At 41.2% G+C, this 16,147-nt stretch overlaps 2 protein-coding genes across 8 annotated transcripts in view; one reads left to right on the top strand and one right to left on the bottom strand.

Moving 5' to 3' along the window:
• The window catches only part of DNM1L (dynamin 1 like), a 69,025-nt gene extending 65,829 nt beyond the window's left edge, over window positions 1–3,196 (top strand). For all 6 annotated transcript variants that reach the window (XM_060113717.1, XM_060113722.1, XM_060113721.1 and 3 more), the window contains 4 exons: window positions 1,921–2,097; window positions 2,255–2,364; window positions 2,496–2,655; window positions 2,944–3,196. In XM_060113717.1, the coding sequence (XP_059969700.1) occupies window positions 1,921–2,097; window positions 2,255–2,364; window positions 2,496–2,655; window positions 2,944–3,000 (504 nt within the window). In that variant the 3' untranslated portion in view covers window positions 3,001–3,196. The remainder of the gene's footprint in view (window positions 1–1,920; window positions 2,098–2,254; window positions 2,365–2,495; window positions 2,656–2,943) is intronic.
• Window positions 1,182–15,127, bottom strand: YARS2 (tyrosyl-tRNA synthetase 2). 2 transcript variants are annotated; one of them, XM_060113724.1, is made up of 5 exons: window positions 14,309–15,127; window positions 13,291–13,458; window positions 7,556–7,711; window positions 7,031–7,201; window positions 1,183–6,182 (listed from the first exon to the last, which is right to left on the bottom strand). In XM_060113724.1, exons 1-5 carry the CDS (start codon window positions 15,088–15,090, stop codon window positions 6,023–6,025), a joined length of 1,437 nt encoding a protein of 478 aa, XP_059969707.1. In that variant the 5' UTR covers window positions 15,091–15,127; the 3' UTR covers window positions 1,183–6,022. The 2 variants fall into 2 exon arrangements, with proteins under 2 accessions (XP_059969708.1, XP_059969707.1); XM_060113725.1 differs by lacking the exon at window positions 7,031–7,201 and having other exon boundaries at window positions 1,182–6,182.
• Between the last annotated feature and the right edge of the window lie 1,020 nt (window positions 15,128–16,147).

Raw genomic sequence — 16,147 nt, forward strand, 5'->3', positions numbered from 1 at the left:
CCCACTGTTTTCTATTACCTTCAAGAATAGTGTTGAATTTAATATTTTGGTAGGGAATTAAAATTGTGGAGATGGAAACTGTACTTTTGGACTTTTCCTCTTTAAAGGTTCTGAGATCTGTCCAGTGCTAATGGAGAATCCTCTAAGGCTTCTTTCTTATGCTTTCATTCAGTTTGCTCTCTTCACCCTAAATATATTTAGTAGTTTAACATGTGCCTCAACAGATTAAGCAAATTCAGAACGGGGACTGTGAGAGTTTGAGATTGTTGCCAATTCTTGATAACCTTTAAAAAAATTAAATAATCTGTAAGTTATTCAGATCCATTCTTATTTTTAGCTTTTTTTTTTTGCCATTTAGCTCCTTTCCTTACTTATTGTCCAGGTTTAAGATTCTGAACCTCAAATAAAACCTTATAAATGTCTTATCTTCTCTCAGCCCACTGTGCTAAGGTATTAAGAGAACCATCTAAATCATTGCTTTTTATTTAACTCCTGGTATCACTCTGAATTTGCTCACTTTCCTTAAGATTTCATATGATCTATCATTCACGTATAGTTAACACGCATTTAAAAATACACTCATTTTAAAAGTAACGTATAAATATACTACCTGTATATTGATATACATTATCTTAACTACATTTTAGAGACAAATTTTGTCCAGTGTTTTGATTCAGAATGATACCCAAAACATTTTTTAACATTTGCTGTAACACTCCTCTGTTAAATTTATATAAGCCATTTTTATTTCTATCTATAATTCTGGATGCCATTTTATCTCCATTTTAGATTGTAAAATCTTAAAGAACATCTAAAAACATCTCTTAAATGTTGATGAATTACTGTTTTCCCCATTATCCTAAACAGTTATTTTTCTTTTAGAAATCAAGACTAACAGATATCCTAAAAGAGAAGGTGCAAGAGCACTTGTGGTTAATGGTAGCACTAGATTTTTTTCAGCAGATCCTTTCTCAAGTAAAGGATTTCTACTTTTATCCTATGGTATTGACTATTAGGAACATAAACTGATTTGAGAAATATATAAAGTCTTAAGTTTTGGAGAATGAGTTCATTGAACTTTCAGAGAGATCATAGTTCAACAGTGTTTAAAGTTACTTCGAAGAAATAATGTGAATAGTAGTTCTGGTTTTTCTTGTGCTTTTAATGAGCAGTCCTGTTGTAAAGGGCAGCTTCTACTTCTTCCACAATCTCTAGTGTTAGAGGAGTTGGAGAAGAGGAAAAATTTTGAGAAGTTAGCAGATAATAAAAAAGGAATTTAAAATATACTGGCTGAGGCCTTGCAAACAGTTTACAACAGAACCTTTTATTTATTTATAAACCACAGTGTTACTTCTGCCATTCTTTATTTCCTTTACAAATACACTTTTTATGGGCTGTGTTGTGTCTTCGTTGCTGCGTGTGGGCTTTCTCTAGTTGTGGCGAGTGGGAGCTACTCTTCGTTGCAGTGCGCGGGCTTCTCACTGCGGTGGCTTCTCTTTGTTGTGGAGCACAGGCTCTAGGCATCATGGGCTTCAGTAGTTGTGGCACGAGGGCTCAGTAGTTGTGGCTTGCGGGCTCTAGAGCTCAGGCTCAGTAGTTGTGGTGCACAGGCTTAGTTGCTTCGCGGCATGTGGGATCATCCTGGACCAGGGCTCGAACCCGTGTCCCCTGCATTGGCGGGTGGATTCTTAACCATTGCACCACCAGGGAAGTCTGAACCTCTTATTTAGACAGCTCAGGGTTCCAGTTATACATGCCACCCATCATCTCTTTCTGACCCTGCCATCTCTCTGAATAGATTAAACTCCAGGTGGTTACTGGATGTGTATTCTCCTTGACTGCTGTCAAAGGAAATTAACTTTGTTTAGTTAATATCAGTTTGATATGGTTGGTATAGGTTTTGGAACATGTTTTTTTCAGGTTGCATCTGGAGGTGGTGGGGTTGGAGATGGTGTTCAAGAACCAACAACAGGCAACTGGAGAGGAATGCTGAAAACTTCAAAAGCTGAGGAGTTACTAGCTGAGGAAAAATCAAAACCAATTCCAATTATGCCAGCCAGTCCACAAAAAGGCCATGCTGTGAATTTGCTGGATGTGGTAAGCTGCAGAATTTGCTTGAGGACAAATAACCAATTACCAGATAAACACTTTAAAAGACAAAAGGAACTGAAGTCTCAAAAACTTATTGAATGTTAAATGTTGCCCTTTCAAAATGGCACAAAAGTAACTTTTTTCTCCCCCTCACCCCATTTAGCCAGTACCTGTTGCACGAAAACTATCTGCCCGTGAACAGCGAGACTGTGAAGTTATTGAACGACTCATCAAATCTTATTTTCTTATTGTCAGAAAGAATATTCAAGACAGGTTAGTACTATGTTATATAAATCAGACTAGAATACTGCGAGATGATTTCATAATCTGTTTTGAAAATATACATATTTTTAAAAATTTACGTTTTTATTCTAAATCAAATGGATTATCTGATTGTTTTGCAGTGTGCCAAAGGCAGTAATGCATTTTTTGGTTAATCATGTAAAAGATACTCTTCAGAGTGAGTTAGTAGGACAGCTGTATAAATCATCCTTATTGGATGATCTTCTGACTGAATCTGAGGACATGGCACAGCGCAGGAAAGAAGCAGCTGATATGCTAAAGGTATTACTGTGAATTTTTTTGAATTTTCTTACTTGGGTTGTAGGTATAAACATTTATTGTTTAAAATGCATTCTGATCCTTGGAGATATATATAGTCTTTGTATGATGGCTAATCTTTTTTTATGTTGGCACTTACTTAGATTCAAATTTCAGAGAAGATACTGGTTAGTGTAAATCAACCACATATAAAGTGGAGAGGTTATCCCACATTAATTCAGATTCTTTCTTTGATATTCCTTGTTATTATAACTTAAGCATTTATAATTTTTATAATTTTCTTTAATGCAGGCATTACAAGGAGCCAGTCAAATTATTGCTGAAATCCGAGAGACTCATCTTTGGTGAAGAGAACTATGTCATACTGAGACTTCACTGACTTGCTAGTTACTGCCTACTTGAGTAGAATTTTATTTATGAACTCCTGTGTATTGCAATGGTATGAAGCTGCTCATGTGAAGACTGGCTATAAACTGAAAATTATACTCTGTATTGCAGAACGAATCACACATTTAATCCAAATAATAAATGGCTGTTTCTAAAATTTCCTAGTATATATAAAATACATCGTCTGTCTTGTGACAGTTTCATCTGAACTTAAAAAGAACTGTTAATAGTTCTAGTTGTACAAGCAGTTTGTCTGTGGATAAGATGACCTGTGTAATCTGCTAGTAGTCTTAAAGCTGCTGCCATAGCCCTTCAAGAATGCACCAAGACACCATGTCATACGACTATAATGCATGCACTATTATTTAAACCGAACTGGCTTTCAAAGAGGTGGGGTGACAAGTTACTCAGTAGTCAGTCACTATTCCACCTGTTCTTTGCTTTAGTTTTATTGAGCTTCTCAGAAACCTTTGATGTGTTTGTAAGAAAGCTGAACACAGGAGAGGATCTGTAACATTGACAATGATGTGATGTGCATATGTGTAGCTACAGTCCTTCCACTTCTGGGTCCACATTCCCCTGGTGCGTTAAAAATTACAATATCTTTGATCTTACTTAAACCTGGAAGCATGAGTTATGTTTTCCTGCATTAAGAACATCTAGCCTTGATTATCTAGTAAGACTTGGTAATGATCATCTTCCCTTTTAGTTTTCAGAAGTCCTAATAAATTCCCCTTGGTTTTCAAATATAATAGTAATAATTCAGATACATTTTTAAACTGGAGCCCTCAGACCATGCTTCAAGATTCACTTGGAGGTGGGACTTAAAACCAAATACTGTGGTGATTTTAAGTGTATCTTCTTCCTATTAGTTGTTAATAGTTACTTTTGCTTCACACCAACAAAGTACATTAGAATAGAAAGTAATGGTGGGGCTTCATTATTTAAAGAAAAACATCCTGACACACACACGTACTCCTAAAGGCTTTCAGGGGGTTGGGAGTAAGGTTTAGAACATATACACATTTTACCAAAATCCCCAGGTGATTCTTGATATGAATTACATTATAAGTTTTAAAATGATAAATTACATATTGCAGATATTAAAGTCTATTTTTAAGTTACGACATTTATGAAGGACTATCGGCAGGAACATATGAATATGTCTGTTACTCTTGGCTAATGGCACCCATTTACTGTACTAAGAGACAAGAGACTCAGCAACTGATCTCAAACATAAAAAAACAGATTCAGTCTGATATGATATGGTACTACTTATACTTAGCAGTACCATCTTCATAGAATACATGCTTCCAGAATGTTTATTAGCATACTTTAAAATCACTCTGCCATTGTTAAACATCAGTTTTGAAATTATAGCCATCCTATTTTACTTATTTCAGATAGGTCAGATGACTTCCATTCTAGTCTAGCTTTTTTAATTTGTAAGGGGGGGAAGAAAACTTACAATGCACCTTTCTCCAGCAAATTTCAAATTGAAAACATTACCTGCTATGATAATGCACTTGCTAGTACTACACACTGTGTAAAAGAAAAACAGAGACAAGAGGTATGCAAAGAGAAAAACCTCTTTTTGTTGACACTTAAACTGAGTAAAGTTCTGAAATGCAGAGATGATCTCTGACATTTATAATGGATACCTGTATGTTCTTACTATGTAAATAAAGTTGCTGGTATGAAGTGACATTAAAGTTTGTCAATAAATGAATTCTTCCTAACTTTACTCCCAGAAGAAGGTTTAGATAAACTATAGCTTTTTTAACATATAAATCTACTTTGGAACATAGCAATACAGCTTATACTGTATGAAAGTTTTATGACTTTCTTCTTTTTAGATTTTCATAATTGACTGAGGTATTATTACATCTCCATTTTTTGCATATGAAATAATGACTTGCTCCAAGTAATCCAGGTAGTAAACAGCTAGAATTTGAACTCTAAAGCCATGCTTTGCTGCCTGTAAGATTTTTCTAGAACACATCTTGATTGCAAACCATTTTGTGTGTATGTTTGTGCTTCACTTGATGCTCAGGGGAAACAGGGGTGCTATTACCTTTGATATTTCAGATGTTGGAAATATAGTTCTGGAGAATCAACTTGCCTAAAGAATGTAGAGCTTAATTTAACTAAGTCTTGATTACAAATCCTTTAAGTTTGACCTGAAAACTTCCCTTACTGGAATGTCTTTTGATATTCTCAAATGATTAGATATTTAGTATATATTTTTTGCCTCTATTTTATCTTGTTGGTTACTTAACTTTTCAGTTCATCTCAAGCTGCAATCTGCTTGGGGACATAAGTTGAAACTTAAAACTAATTTAAAAGTTGATAAATTTATAAGACATTGCTACCTTTTTTTTTTTTACTGAATTTAAAAAAACAAGACTATGAGTAAATTTAATTTTATGGAAACACAGTCAAGGGACCGGAAAACTGAATTAGAAGCTTTCTGAAAAGTCAAGTACTGACTTTTCTTTTCCTTGAAAAGAAAACTATTTCTACTGTAATTTCTAATGCCAGCTATGGCTTCCTCTAACTTTTCTCCCTTTTTACGGAGAGCTGTATTTGCTTCCTAAACAACAAAAAACCTCTAATGAGATACACACCTAACATAAAAGTATCCACAATTACTTATACTACTTCTTTTTCATTGTTCCTCCTCATCTCCAGAACAGCAAGGACAGGACAGCATTTAGTTTTTCATGAAGCATAATTATTAAAATAGAGATTAACCCTAGAAATCATGCTTTTCTGTGGTAGTCCTTAATGTTTAAGGATCAGGAAATAAAATATCCCACTATTACACAAACTTAACCAACCTATATAAATAATGAAGTTACTCACACTGTGAGGCCTAGAGTACACTCCATTCTTTGTCTTTGAGTTGCATAAGTGAAGATATAAATTCGTACATCTTGAGAATGAATGATGGATAAGTTTGAACCACTGGAAGGAGTTTTCATCATAGCTGAAGCCATTTTATAATGTAGAAGTTCCTTTTTCCTATTTTAAGTAACGAAAGTCCATTCTTAAGAATATGTTGTCCAACAACTAAAACACTCTCAGGATTTGTTACTTGTCTGTGATTTATACTGACTCCACCTTCTGTTATCATCCGATACCTGAAAAATAAAAATGTTCAGTAACTAGATAAATCTAATCACTGTTGACTACTCCCAATAATACAGATACATCATTATTTCATTTAAATTTCAAAGGCTCTCCTATTGAAACCATTTAGCACTAAATTGTTATCTTCATGTTTATTAGATTCTGCCTCCCCTTTAACGTTCTAAAGGAGAAATTCAACTAATATTTTAAATAGGTTGGGCAACCCCACCACTCCCCAGAATAAAGAGGATACAGACTAGGGCCTCCCTGGTGGCGCAAGTGGTTGAGAGTCCGCCTGCCGATGCAGGGGATACGGGTTCGTGCCCCGGTCTGGGAGGATCCCATATGCCGCGGAGCGGCTGGGCCCGTGAGCCATGGCCGCTGGGCCTGCGCATCCGGAGCCTGTGCTCCGCAACGGGAGAGGCCACAACAGTGAGAGGCCCACATACCGCAAAAAGAAAAAAAAAAAAAAAAAAAAAAAAGAGGATACAGACTGAATGTGACAGGGGTGTGTGAATCTGTTTACTTAGGGCCTCTGTTCTTGTGATCTTCTCAAATTGTGACCATCCCTAAGCTGACTGATCCCAGTGTATTTATACAATAGTGGTCATTTAAATGTAAGCCTTTTCCAATGCTGGAGAAAAAACTGACCAGGTTAGACTTAACTAGAGAGAGTATAGTAATACTAGATTTTAAAGAAAATTTAAGGTATTTTCAGCAGTAAGTACTCAGTTTTCACTTGATTCTAAGACTAACTTAACTTCTACAAGGAATGAGATGCCATTATCAGGAAAAACACCACCTCTGGAAACACAGGTTGTGAATTATAACTGTGAACCTAAAAGTTAAATAATCTTACCCTCGGGGACCACCTGGAATGGCATTTGCTTTGCGGCACGTATCTAGGACGCTTGTTCCAGGGTCAAGAACTAATTCAGAAAATGAAGCTTCTTTAAACAATTCTTTTAACTCTTGATCAGACATGACCTCCAGTGCCTCTATGCTGCTATGATAAAGGGCTTGTGTACACCTGAAAAACACATTTTGAGAGCCACATCATGTTGAGTGCTTACTTAGATATGTGTTCTGAGAGCCACATCATGTTGAGTGCTTACTTAGACATGTGTTCTAACACCCAAAAACCAATTATGAAGTACCCATTATGCTCCAGATGGAAAGTTTTTCAAACAGCAACACTGATCTTGTATAATTTATAAGCTTAATTCAGGATAATCGTTCTTTCTAGTAAATGTAGGCTAGTACTTTAAAGCAGTTAACACTGACAGTCCTTGTTAGTGGTAAAAGATGACTCTAAAACATTGGCTCCAAATGTTCTCCAGTCTCTTAACTAATTAATCAAGTGTTCATTATTCTAAGAGGCCACCTTTTAGCAGAGTCCAGCCCTTCTTGTCCATGAACAAGCTTTGTTACTTCTGTAGCAAGTCGTTTCTGAGGACCCCGCTTTTCTGGCTCTTTGACATGCAGCTGCATTATGTGGTCAATCTCTGGAAGGGGCAGAAAAGTGAAGAGCTTCAGGTACCTTTGGGACAAAAAAAAAAACCCCGTTAGATTTATATAACATACCTAATTTTTATCTCCAGCTCCCTTACGCTTTAAAGAACATCCTGCTTACTTTAGAATTTATTATTAATTATGAAATATAACATACAGAAATGTACCGAAAATGACAATAATACACACACCACCCTGACTGAAGATGTTACTATTTTGCCATCTTTGTTTCAAATCCTTCCTTTTTAAAAAAGTCATAAAATAGTATAGATATAGATGAGGGCCCCATCCACCTCATATATATTCTCCTTCTTGCCCCAGAGACAACCACTAATCTAAATTTGTGGGCATCCTTCCCAAGCATGTTTTTATATTTTTGTTATCTGTGTATGTACCCATAAATAAAAACTGTGTAATTTAAAAACTGAAAAATATTTTATATGTATCATCTTTTAAAATCTCATCTTTGGTGAAAAGCATAGAGAAATACACAAACAACAGACATACAGTTTAATGAATCATAAAGCAAACAGCTGTGTAACTATCACCTGTCTAGGTATACAACACTGCTCCTACCCAAATCCCCTCACCCCTCCAAGGTAACCACTCCTCAGACTTTCCATGGTAATTACTTCCTTGTTTTTCTTTATATTTTTACCATCTCAATATGCCTCCCTAAACAGCATCACTTAGTTTTGCCTCTTTTTAGACTTTATATAAACAGAATCATACAGAATATATTCTTTTTGGTTACTCTGGCACATGATTATGTTGGTGATTCACCCATGTTGCTGTGTGTACAGCTGCTGAGTACACATTCCATGTTATGAATGCTTTGTAATGTATTTATTTATTCTAGTGTGGATATTTGTGTTGTTCCTACTCTTGGACAGTGATTGATGGTGCTGCCATGACTATTCCCATGTATTTCTCTTGGTGCACATGTGCACTCATCCGTTAGGGATGTGCCCAGGGGGAGGGACTGCTGATCACAAGTCATGAGTATTTGACCTGAGTAGGCACAGCCACATATTTTTCCAAGTGGTTCTATACCTGTAATGTATGTGCTTGACATTAAGCTTTTGATTGCTTAATGCCAAGGTATCCATTTCAAAGACATCGATCTCGAATAAGCAATACTGCCAAATGTATGACACAGCTAGTACCAAACCAACCAGATAAGGAACCAGGCTGCCGCCACTCATGAAAGTCCCCTTTCAGAAAGCCCCAGGTAGCCGAGATAACTGACTGCTTGAGTGACCCCCTTCACCTTTCCCACTCCCTAATTCTCACTCTACGTTTTAAATTAGCCAGTGAAGAGTGAACCTGCAAAATCCTAGGCACCCCAATAAAGGCAGAGCTCCGGGTCCATGCTCCCTCCTTCCCTATCCTTTTTTTTTTTTTTTTGGTGGTACGCGGACCTCTCACTGTTGTGGCCTCTCCCGTTGCGGAGCACAGGCTCCGGACGTGCAGGCTCAGCGGCCATGGTTCACAGGCCCAGCCGCTCCGTGGCATGTGGGGTCTTCCTGGACCGGGGCACGAACCCGTGTCCCCTGCATCGGCAGGCGGACTCTCAACCACTGCGCCACCAGGGAAGCCCCTTCCCTATCCTTGACTCACTGTGTGGCCCCTGTAGTGCCATGTGCCCTTCAGAAACTGTAAGTAACAAATCTTTTTTTAAAGTTCTCTGATGATTATTGCTGAGATGTCTCTTACAATCATAAGGACCACAGCGCTGGTCCAGCCACAAGGTTGGCTCTGGCCCAGGAAATGTCTGTGAGGGCTCCTACAAGTAGCATGGGCCGAGGTGAGCACCCCCAGGCATTTCTAGCTCATGGTATCACTACCAACAGGCTGAGGCCCACACAACAACTGGCAATGGCATGGTTGGCAGGACTGCATGATTGCCTTTTAGCTTTGACTAGTTTACTAACTGGCTAACCCAGGTGGGCAACACCATTTGGGAGGACAGCAATGCATGCTGGAGGTCTACCATTCTATGTCTTTGCATATCGCCTCTGCTGTGCTGCCGGCGGTATCCATCCCCAAACGTCACTGCTGCCATAATTCAACGACCTCCGCAGAGCAGTGTGATCAGTGATCAAGGCCATATGGTCTAATGAGATGATCAGACCACAAATTATACAGACCTTGATTGAGTACTAATGTACATGAAGGTCCTCCACATCTCAAGGCCAAGGAAAGCTAATGAGGGTGGAATGGACCCCAAGGCTATTATCACTGCCCAAGCTGAGGCTCTGAGCTAAAGGCAAGAGGAAAGGATAATTCCCATAGGTAAGGAGGAGGGAGACCTCCCCCTGGGACTGGTGGGTCATAATGGGATTACATTTCCTAACCTGGATGAATGGAACAGCCTTGTAACAGGAAACTATTGGCAGAGCAAAAGGGGAAATACAGTCGAGGCTTGCTGTCCCTCTTTGTCCCCCAAACTTGATGGGATATCATGGGTCCAGTACCTGGTGTGATGTTGCTAAACAATGGACAAATATAAATGTCCTGAACATCTTGTGCCAATGCCTCGTAAGACCCCTGAGGAGGTACACCATCTCCTTGATAATACAGAACCCCTATGGATGCTTCCTGGGTGTTGCTTAGTGTCGCTGAGTACCAACATTCCAAGGCTCACAGTGAATGGAAAACATGAGATTAGGCCTGTCTCCTGCTGTGCAAAAGTGGCATGGTCCAATGGGTTTATCACTTCTATGATCAGACTCACTCAAGTGACCCCCTCTTCATTCTAACCCTGAAGAAGTCCCATTTGACCCTGAGTCCAGAGAATTCTTTTTACAAAGTGCTCCCTCTAATCACGGGGTAGTGCTCCTACATTTTACTGGGTCTGTCAAAACCATTCAAAAGGCACTGGAGAGCACTGACAGTGTTCCTATACATGGAGGGAATGACTCATTAAACCACCACTGTGCTCAGATATAACAGGTACCAGGCCTTTTCATGTTCTGGAGGCAACACCCTCACCGCTCACTAATTCTTTGCCACAGTCACAATCACATGCAAGTCTGCCACCTTCCACTGGGGCGAGGCACAACAATGTGTTTTGGAAGCTGCCCAGCAGGCAGTCCAACAAGCCCTACCTTTAGTCCCACCTGGCTCCACATTCCAAGTCAGTGCTTGACCATATCTGACTATCCTCCCTTGGAGTCTCTGGACCAAACGTAAGTCTACCTGATTTCCTATGGGGTTTTGGATTAAGTGCCTAACCCCAAAGAATTCTACTGGGTTCTTTTAGAAACTGAGGCCCTAACTGGCCCCCAATCAATACTACTCCCTAACGCCCTGGGTTAAGATGCCTCCGGCAGAAGCTTAATACCACAACTGATGCCTCCTTGGTAAAATGAAAATGGTACCTTCAGGAGAGGGCTAACCTTGATGTCAAAGCCTTTGAAAATTACAGGAGGGGGCTTCCCTTGTGGCGCAGTGGTTAAGAATCCACCTGCCAATGCAGGGGACACGGGTTTGAGCCCTGGTCCGGGAAGATCCCACATGCCAGGGAGCAGCTAAGCCCATGCACCACAACTACTGAGACTGTGCTCTAGAGCCCGGGAGCCACAACTACTGAGCCCACGTGCCACAATTACTGAAGCCCGTGTGCCTAGAGCCCGTGCTCCACAAGAGAAGCCACCACAATGAGAAGCCCGTGCACCACAACGAAGAGTATCCCCCGCTTGCTGCAACTACAGAAAGCCCATGCACAGCAACAAAGACCCAACACAGCCAAAAATAAATTAAAAAGTAGGGAAAACTCTATTATGATTCAGAGTTGTAATTATATATCTGAAAAATCAAAAAAAATTACAGGAAGGTGTAGCTTCCCTCATGATCAGCTGCTTGGGGAGCCCCTTGGGACCAACTGTCTGAGATGGACAGGGAATCCATATTCTTCACCAATGGCAGCACCACCATGTATGCACTGCAGCTTGCTGGAGGGCTGTAGCATTCCCCCGGTCTCAGGCACCACTCTAATTGAAGAAGGCAGTCCCGGCTCAACCCAATTGGCAGAACTTGTAGCTGTTCACTTAGCCCTTAGGGAGCCATAAAGAGGCCTTTGGCAGATCCATATTTTCACAGACTCCTGGGCCATTGCTAATGGCCACGCGATTTGGTCTGGCCAATGGCTAAGGGACAATTTTCTCATATAAGACAAGCCCATTTGGCCCAGACATGGAAGGAGTCCCCAATTCCTATCATTGTTACTTATGTTTCCGCTCAGACTACCTGCTCTATGCTGGAAGCCATTTTCAACAGTACTGCAGACTCCCTCACTAAGCCACCACACTGCCCAGCACAGACCCTTCCTACCAGCTTGAAAAATGGGCCCACACAACCTTGGGTCACCAAGGAATTAATGCCTTAACAGCTTGGGCTTAATTGAGGGGACTTCCCATCTCCTCAGCAGCAGCCAAAGTTGTGATAGACGATTGTATTCTCTGCTCCCAAACCAAACAATGGAGGATATCCAGATGGGGACATATTCCCTGGGGAGACCAACCATGCTCCCATTGGCAGGCTGATTTCACTGGCCACTGCTCCCTTCTCCTGGGGCCTCCAGATATGCCTTCACAGTCATTAATACTTATATGGGACTCCTTTGGGCAACTCCCAAATCTCTTTCCTCACTAAATTTATTCTCGTTCCCTTTGGATTGCCAGACATTACTGACTCTGACCCACTTTACCCACTTTTTTTGAGATTAAACAAAGGGCTCTCCAACATAATATTCTTTGGAATTTCCATCTAGGCTATAGCCCCAGGCAGCTGGCCTCACTGAGCATCATTAAAGAGACACTCCTGAAATTAGTTTCAGGCAAGTGGTCCCCCAAATGGACTGAACTCTTGCTCCAGGCCCTCATCTTGTTTAATTCTCGCCTCCTGGGCCTTCCTACCCTATATACCAACTGTTATGCACACATCCAAATCCCACTTTTGGTCACCTCTGGCAATCCTCAAGCATTTACCCTCCAAGAGGACTCTCCATTCATGTAGAGTTCTTTATTTTTGCTCAGTAGTGGTTTTTAATGTTCTGCAGGCAGGTATTATACATTTAAACATTTTTAAGAATTATTCCTAAGTTATTTTGATGATAGTTATGTCAAATGATATTTTTTTTGAAAAATTCACTTCTTTGTTGCAGGTGTATTTCTCATTAATTTATATTCTTCTAAGAGTTTAAGATATTGTGAATTAATGAGAAAATCACTTTAAAAAAGGACCTTCAAAAGGATCTTCTGTATGTTAAAGAAAAGGAACTTTAGAGACAAAGGTGAAATAGAAGTCAAGTTTAAGATGAAAGGAGTAAAAAACTAGAATATGCAAGCAATAATGTCCTAAGAACCTGCTAGATGTAGATCACAAAATTGGCTCTAAGTTTTCTAGCACCCACAGTGGTTTTCTGCTTTAACCAACAAAAAGTGTTTAACTCCAATGTTCTGTGATGTACTAGCCTTAAATAGAATCTACGTTAAAACAAACCAAAAAACCAAAAAACTATGAAGGGTACAGAGAGATTCAATGGCTAAAATTTATCATGAGCTTTAAAGAACTTAATTTTTCAGCACACAGTTAAGAACTCACCTTTCTACCAAATCATCTTGCTGCCTGACAAAAAATTGATACAATTCAAAAGGAGATGTCTTATCTCTGTTTAGCCACACAGCATTGCCAGCAGACTTTCCCAGTTTCGCTCCAGTTGTACTTGTAATTAGAGGAACGGAGATTCCAAATACATCTTCTCCAGTCAACCTATGCATAAAGAAGAACTTTATTATGTGCTTTAAGCTCAAGTGGTGGTAGGTTCTGCTAATCATTCTCAGATTTCAGTCTGGTTTCTTGCTCTAAGAAAACTTCCTTGACCTCCTAAACCTGGACTCTTGTCCATCTTACTGCTTTCACAGCACTCTATTTTGACATTTGTCATTCTGAACTGCAATTAAACCAGTGACTCTGGGCAAGCCAAGGGGAAGTGCTGCATAACTGGGGCCTAGACATTTTTAAAGGTTGGCTAGGAAGGGGAGAGAAAACTGGGTAAAGAGGAGTCAGGTAGAGACACTAAAAGAGGTGTCTTAAAGGGATTTTAAAAATCAGTAGCACATGAGCTAGTCCTGCAGTTCATCTCCCTCAAGAAAGTGCCACTGAAATCTACATTATTCGCCAAATATTTGGTGCTGAAACAAATTTTTTTGAGATGCCAACCAATGACTAACACTTAAGTTTCACGGAAGGCGCAGAGCAGAGCAGAGACCCCTCAAGGAGGCCCAGTCACGTTCAGGTTATAAATGAAGACAAGCAGCCTTTCAAATCCGAAACACAGAAGAAGCTTCTTAAAAGCAGCAAACACATACAATCTGAATCCTGACTAGCAGCGTCTATTTCCTGCAGATCTATAATATGTCCCATACCTAATACCATTACTTCAGCCCTTAGTTCTCATTAGCCAGTGATATTAAATTAATCCCATTACGGACCCTTAATGGAGATAGAACCGACAAGGGCGGGAACGAAGCGCGTCATTTCACAATCCTAACAATGCAACACAGGCTGTTCGTGTGTAAATTATTTGGCCTAGGATTTCTTCAGGTCTAAAGGCGCTTACTTATGGATGAACTCGTATCCGGACATGATATTGCCCAGCTGATCAGATCCACCCAGCTGGACCCGGCATCTATAATGCTGGAACAGGTAGTAGAAATCATAGGCCTGGAGCACCTGGTATAGAAATTCGGCCAAACTCATGCCTTCGGCGCTCTTGAGCCGAGTCTGCACGCTCAGCCGGCTTAGCAGCGTACCCATGCGGAAATGGCCGCCCACTGCCGCTAGGAAGTCCACCAGGTCCTGCTTCTGGTACCACGCCGAGTTGTCCAGCACGGTGAAGTTGCCCCAGGTCCGCCCATTAGCGAAGAGCTGCTGGTGATTAGCCGCCAAGGCTTTGAGCCCTTGGCGCAGGGCGCGCGCGTTGCTTTGCACTCGCTCTGCTTCCAGCGCCTCGCGCTCCTTGGTACGGCCGCTTGGGTCTCCCAGGCGCGCCGTGGCGCCTCCCACCAGGGCGATCACGTTGTGGCCCGCTCGCTGGAAGTGAAACAGGCCCAATAGCGCCAGCAGATGCCCCACATGAAGCGAGTCGGCCGTGGGGTCGAAGCCGCAGTAGATGGTCTGGGGAAAACTGCCCGCCGTGCCACGGTCGAAGAGCTCTGGGAGCTCTGTCTTCGTACCCCTCTCAGGGAAGAACTCCTTGAACAGACCCCGAGCCTTCTGCATCGCCAGCAAGCCCTGAGCGCCCGAGTGGGCCTCACGCAGCCCCAGGGGTAAGACTCCTGACAGGCCTCGGGTACCAAGCCCCTGGCCACGGGAAATGCACCGTAAGATGGACGCCGCCATGTTAGCGGCGGCACGAAGGGAATGCTGGGATCTTAGAGGCCCACCACACCCCTCAGTGCCCGCCTCCTACAATTCCTACAGAATTTAGTTGTGTTTTTTTCTGCGCATGCCCACGTAGGGCGGGGCGGTTAGTTACGGAGCTCGGCAGCCTTGGAGTTCTGACTACCTGGGTGCAGTTTCCGCTTAAAGTCTGGTCACCTTAAGTACCTTAAAACTTAATTTCCTCATCCGTAATTTGGCTGTGTTTATGATAATAGTTCCTATCTCAGATGGATGTTGTGAGAATTAAGAATTAAGGCACCTGGCACATATTGAGCGTTCTAAAATATTAGCTTTTGTTTAAACTTTCACGTAAAAATAAGTTGTGTTGCGCAAGTTGTTTGAAATCTCGGTCCTCTGCAAACATTTGTTCACAGAAGTTGTGAGGGGTCAGGAATTGGTTTAACCTCATGGAGAGATAACGGGGTTGGCGTCGAGACGCAATTTCGTAATACTGATTTCCAAATGGAGGGGAACACCTCAGCCCCCAGTATTTATTAGCCTCTCCAGGAGGTGGCAGTCTTGTCCAAGCTATAACGAGATAAAATTCAATAAATGCAGAAAGCCCTGTTTTATTAATTTATTTCAATTACAGGTAACCAAGTGGGACACAGCTTTGGCATAAGTGGATTCAAATTAGTAATCACATTGGCACAGCAATAGCCAGGTGCTAACAGTCCTCCAAGCACTAGGGATGGGGGTCTGTCTGGCAGCTGGCTGGCAGGGATCCAACTCCAAAACTCCCTTTTAAAGTATCATTTATGGGATCACTTGCAATGCCAACTGTCTTAGATAAAGTTTCCTGGGAAAGAGACTCGAGTGGGAGATTTGTGTGCAGAATTATTGGGATGTGCCCTTGGAAACGACATCTGTACTGAAGTGATGGAAGCAGGGTTGAGCAGAGGAAGGAGTTGCTCTATGAACACTTTTGCAATAGAGGCTTCAGGCAACCCCATAGGGGGCTCTGGAGCTGGGATTTCCTTTCAGAGTCATCCTGATTAGAGGCAAGGGGGCATGC

Source organism: Mesoplodon densirostris, chromosome 11, assembly GCF_025265405.1.
Source record: "Mesoplodon densirostris isolate mMesDen1 chromosome 11, mMesDen1 primary haplotype, whole genome shotgun sequence".
In the NCBI taxonomy this organism is placed as follows: domain Eukaryota; kingdom Metazoa; phylum Chordata; class Mammalia; order Artiodactyla; family Ziphiidae; genus Mesoplodon; species Mesoplodon densirostris.

Bases quoted from the DNA above. Each gene is read 5' to 3' on its own strand.
- YARS2 (XM_060113724.1), bottom strand. From the start codon at position 15,090: ATGGCGGCGTCCATCTTACGGTGCATTTCCCGTGGCCAGGGGCTTGGT. The intron at 13,459-14,308 runs GTAAGCGCCTTT...CTTTATGCATAG, and splicing joins GGATACGAGTTCATCCATAA to GTTGACTGGAGAAGATGTAT. The intron at 7,202-7,555 runs GTGGCCTCTTAG...TGTGTTTTTCAG, and splicing joins GGGCTGGACTCTGCTAAAAG to GTGTACACAAGCCCTTTATC.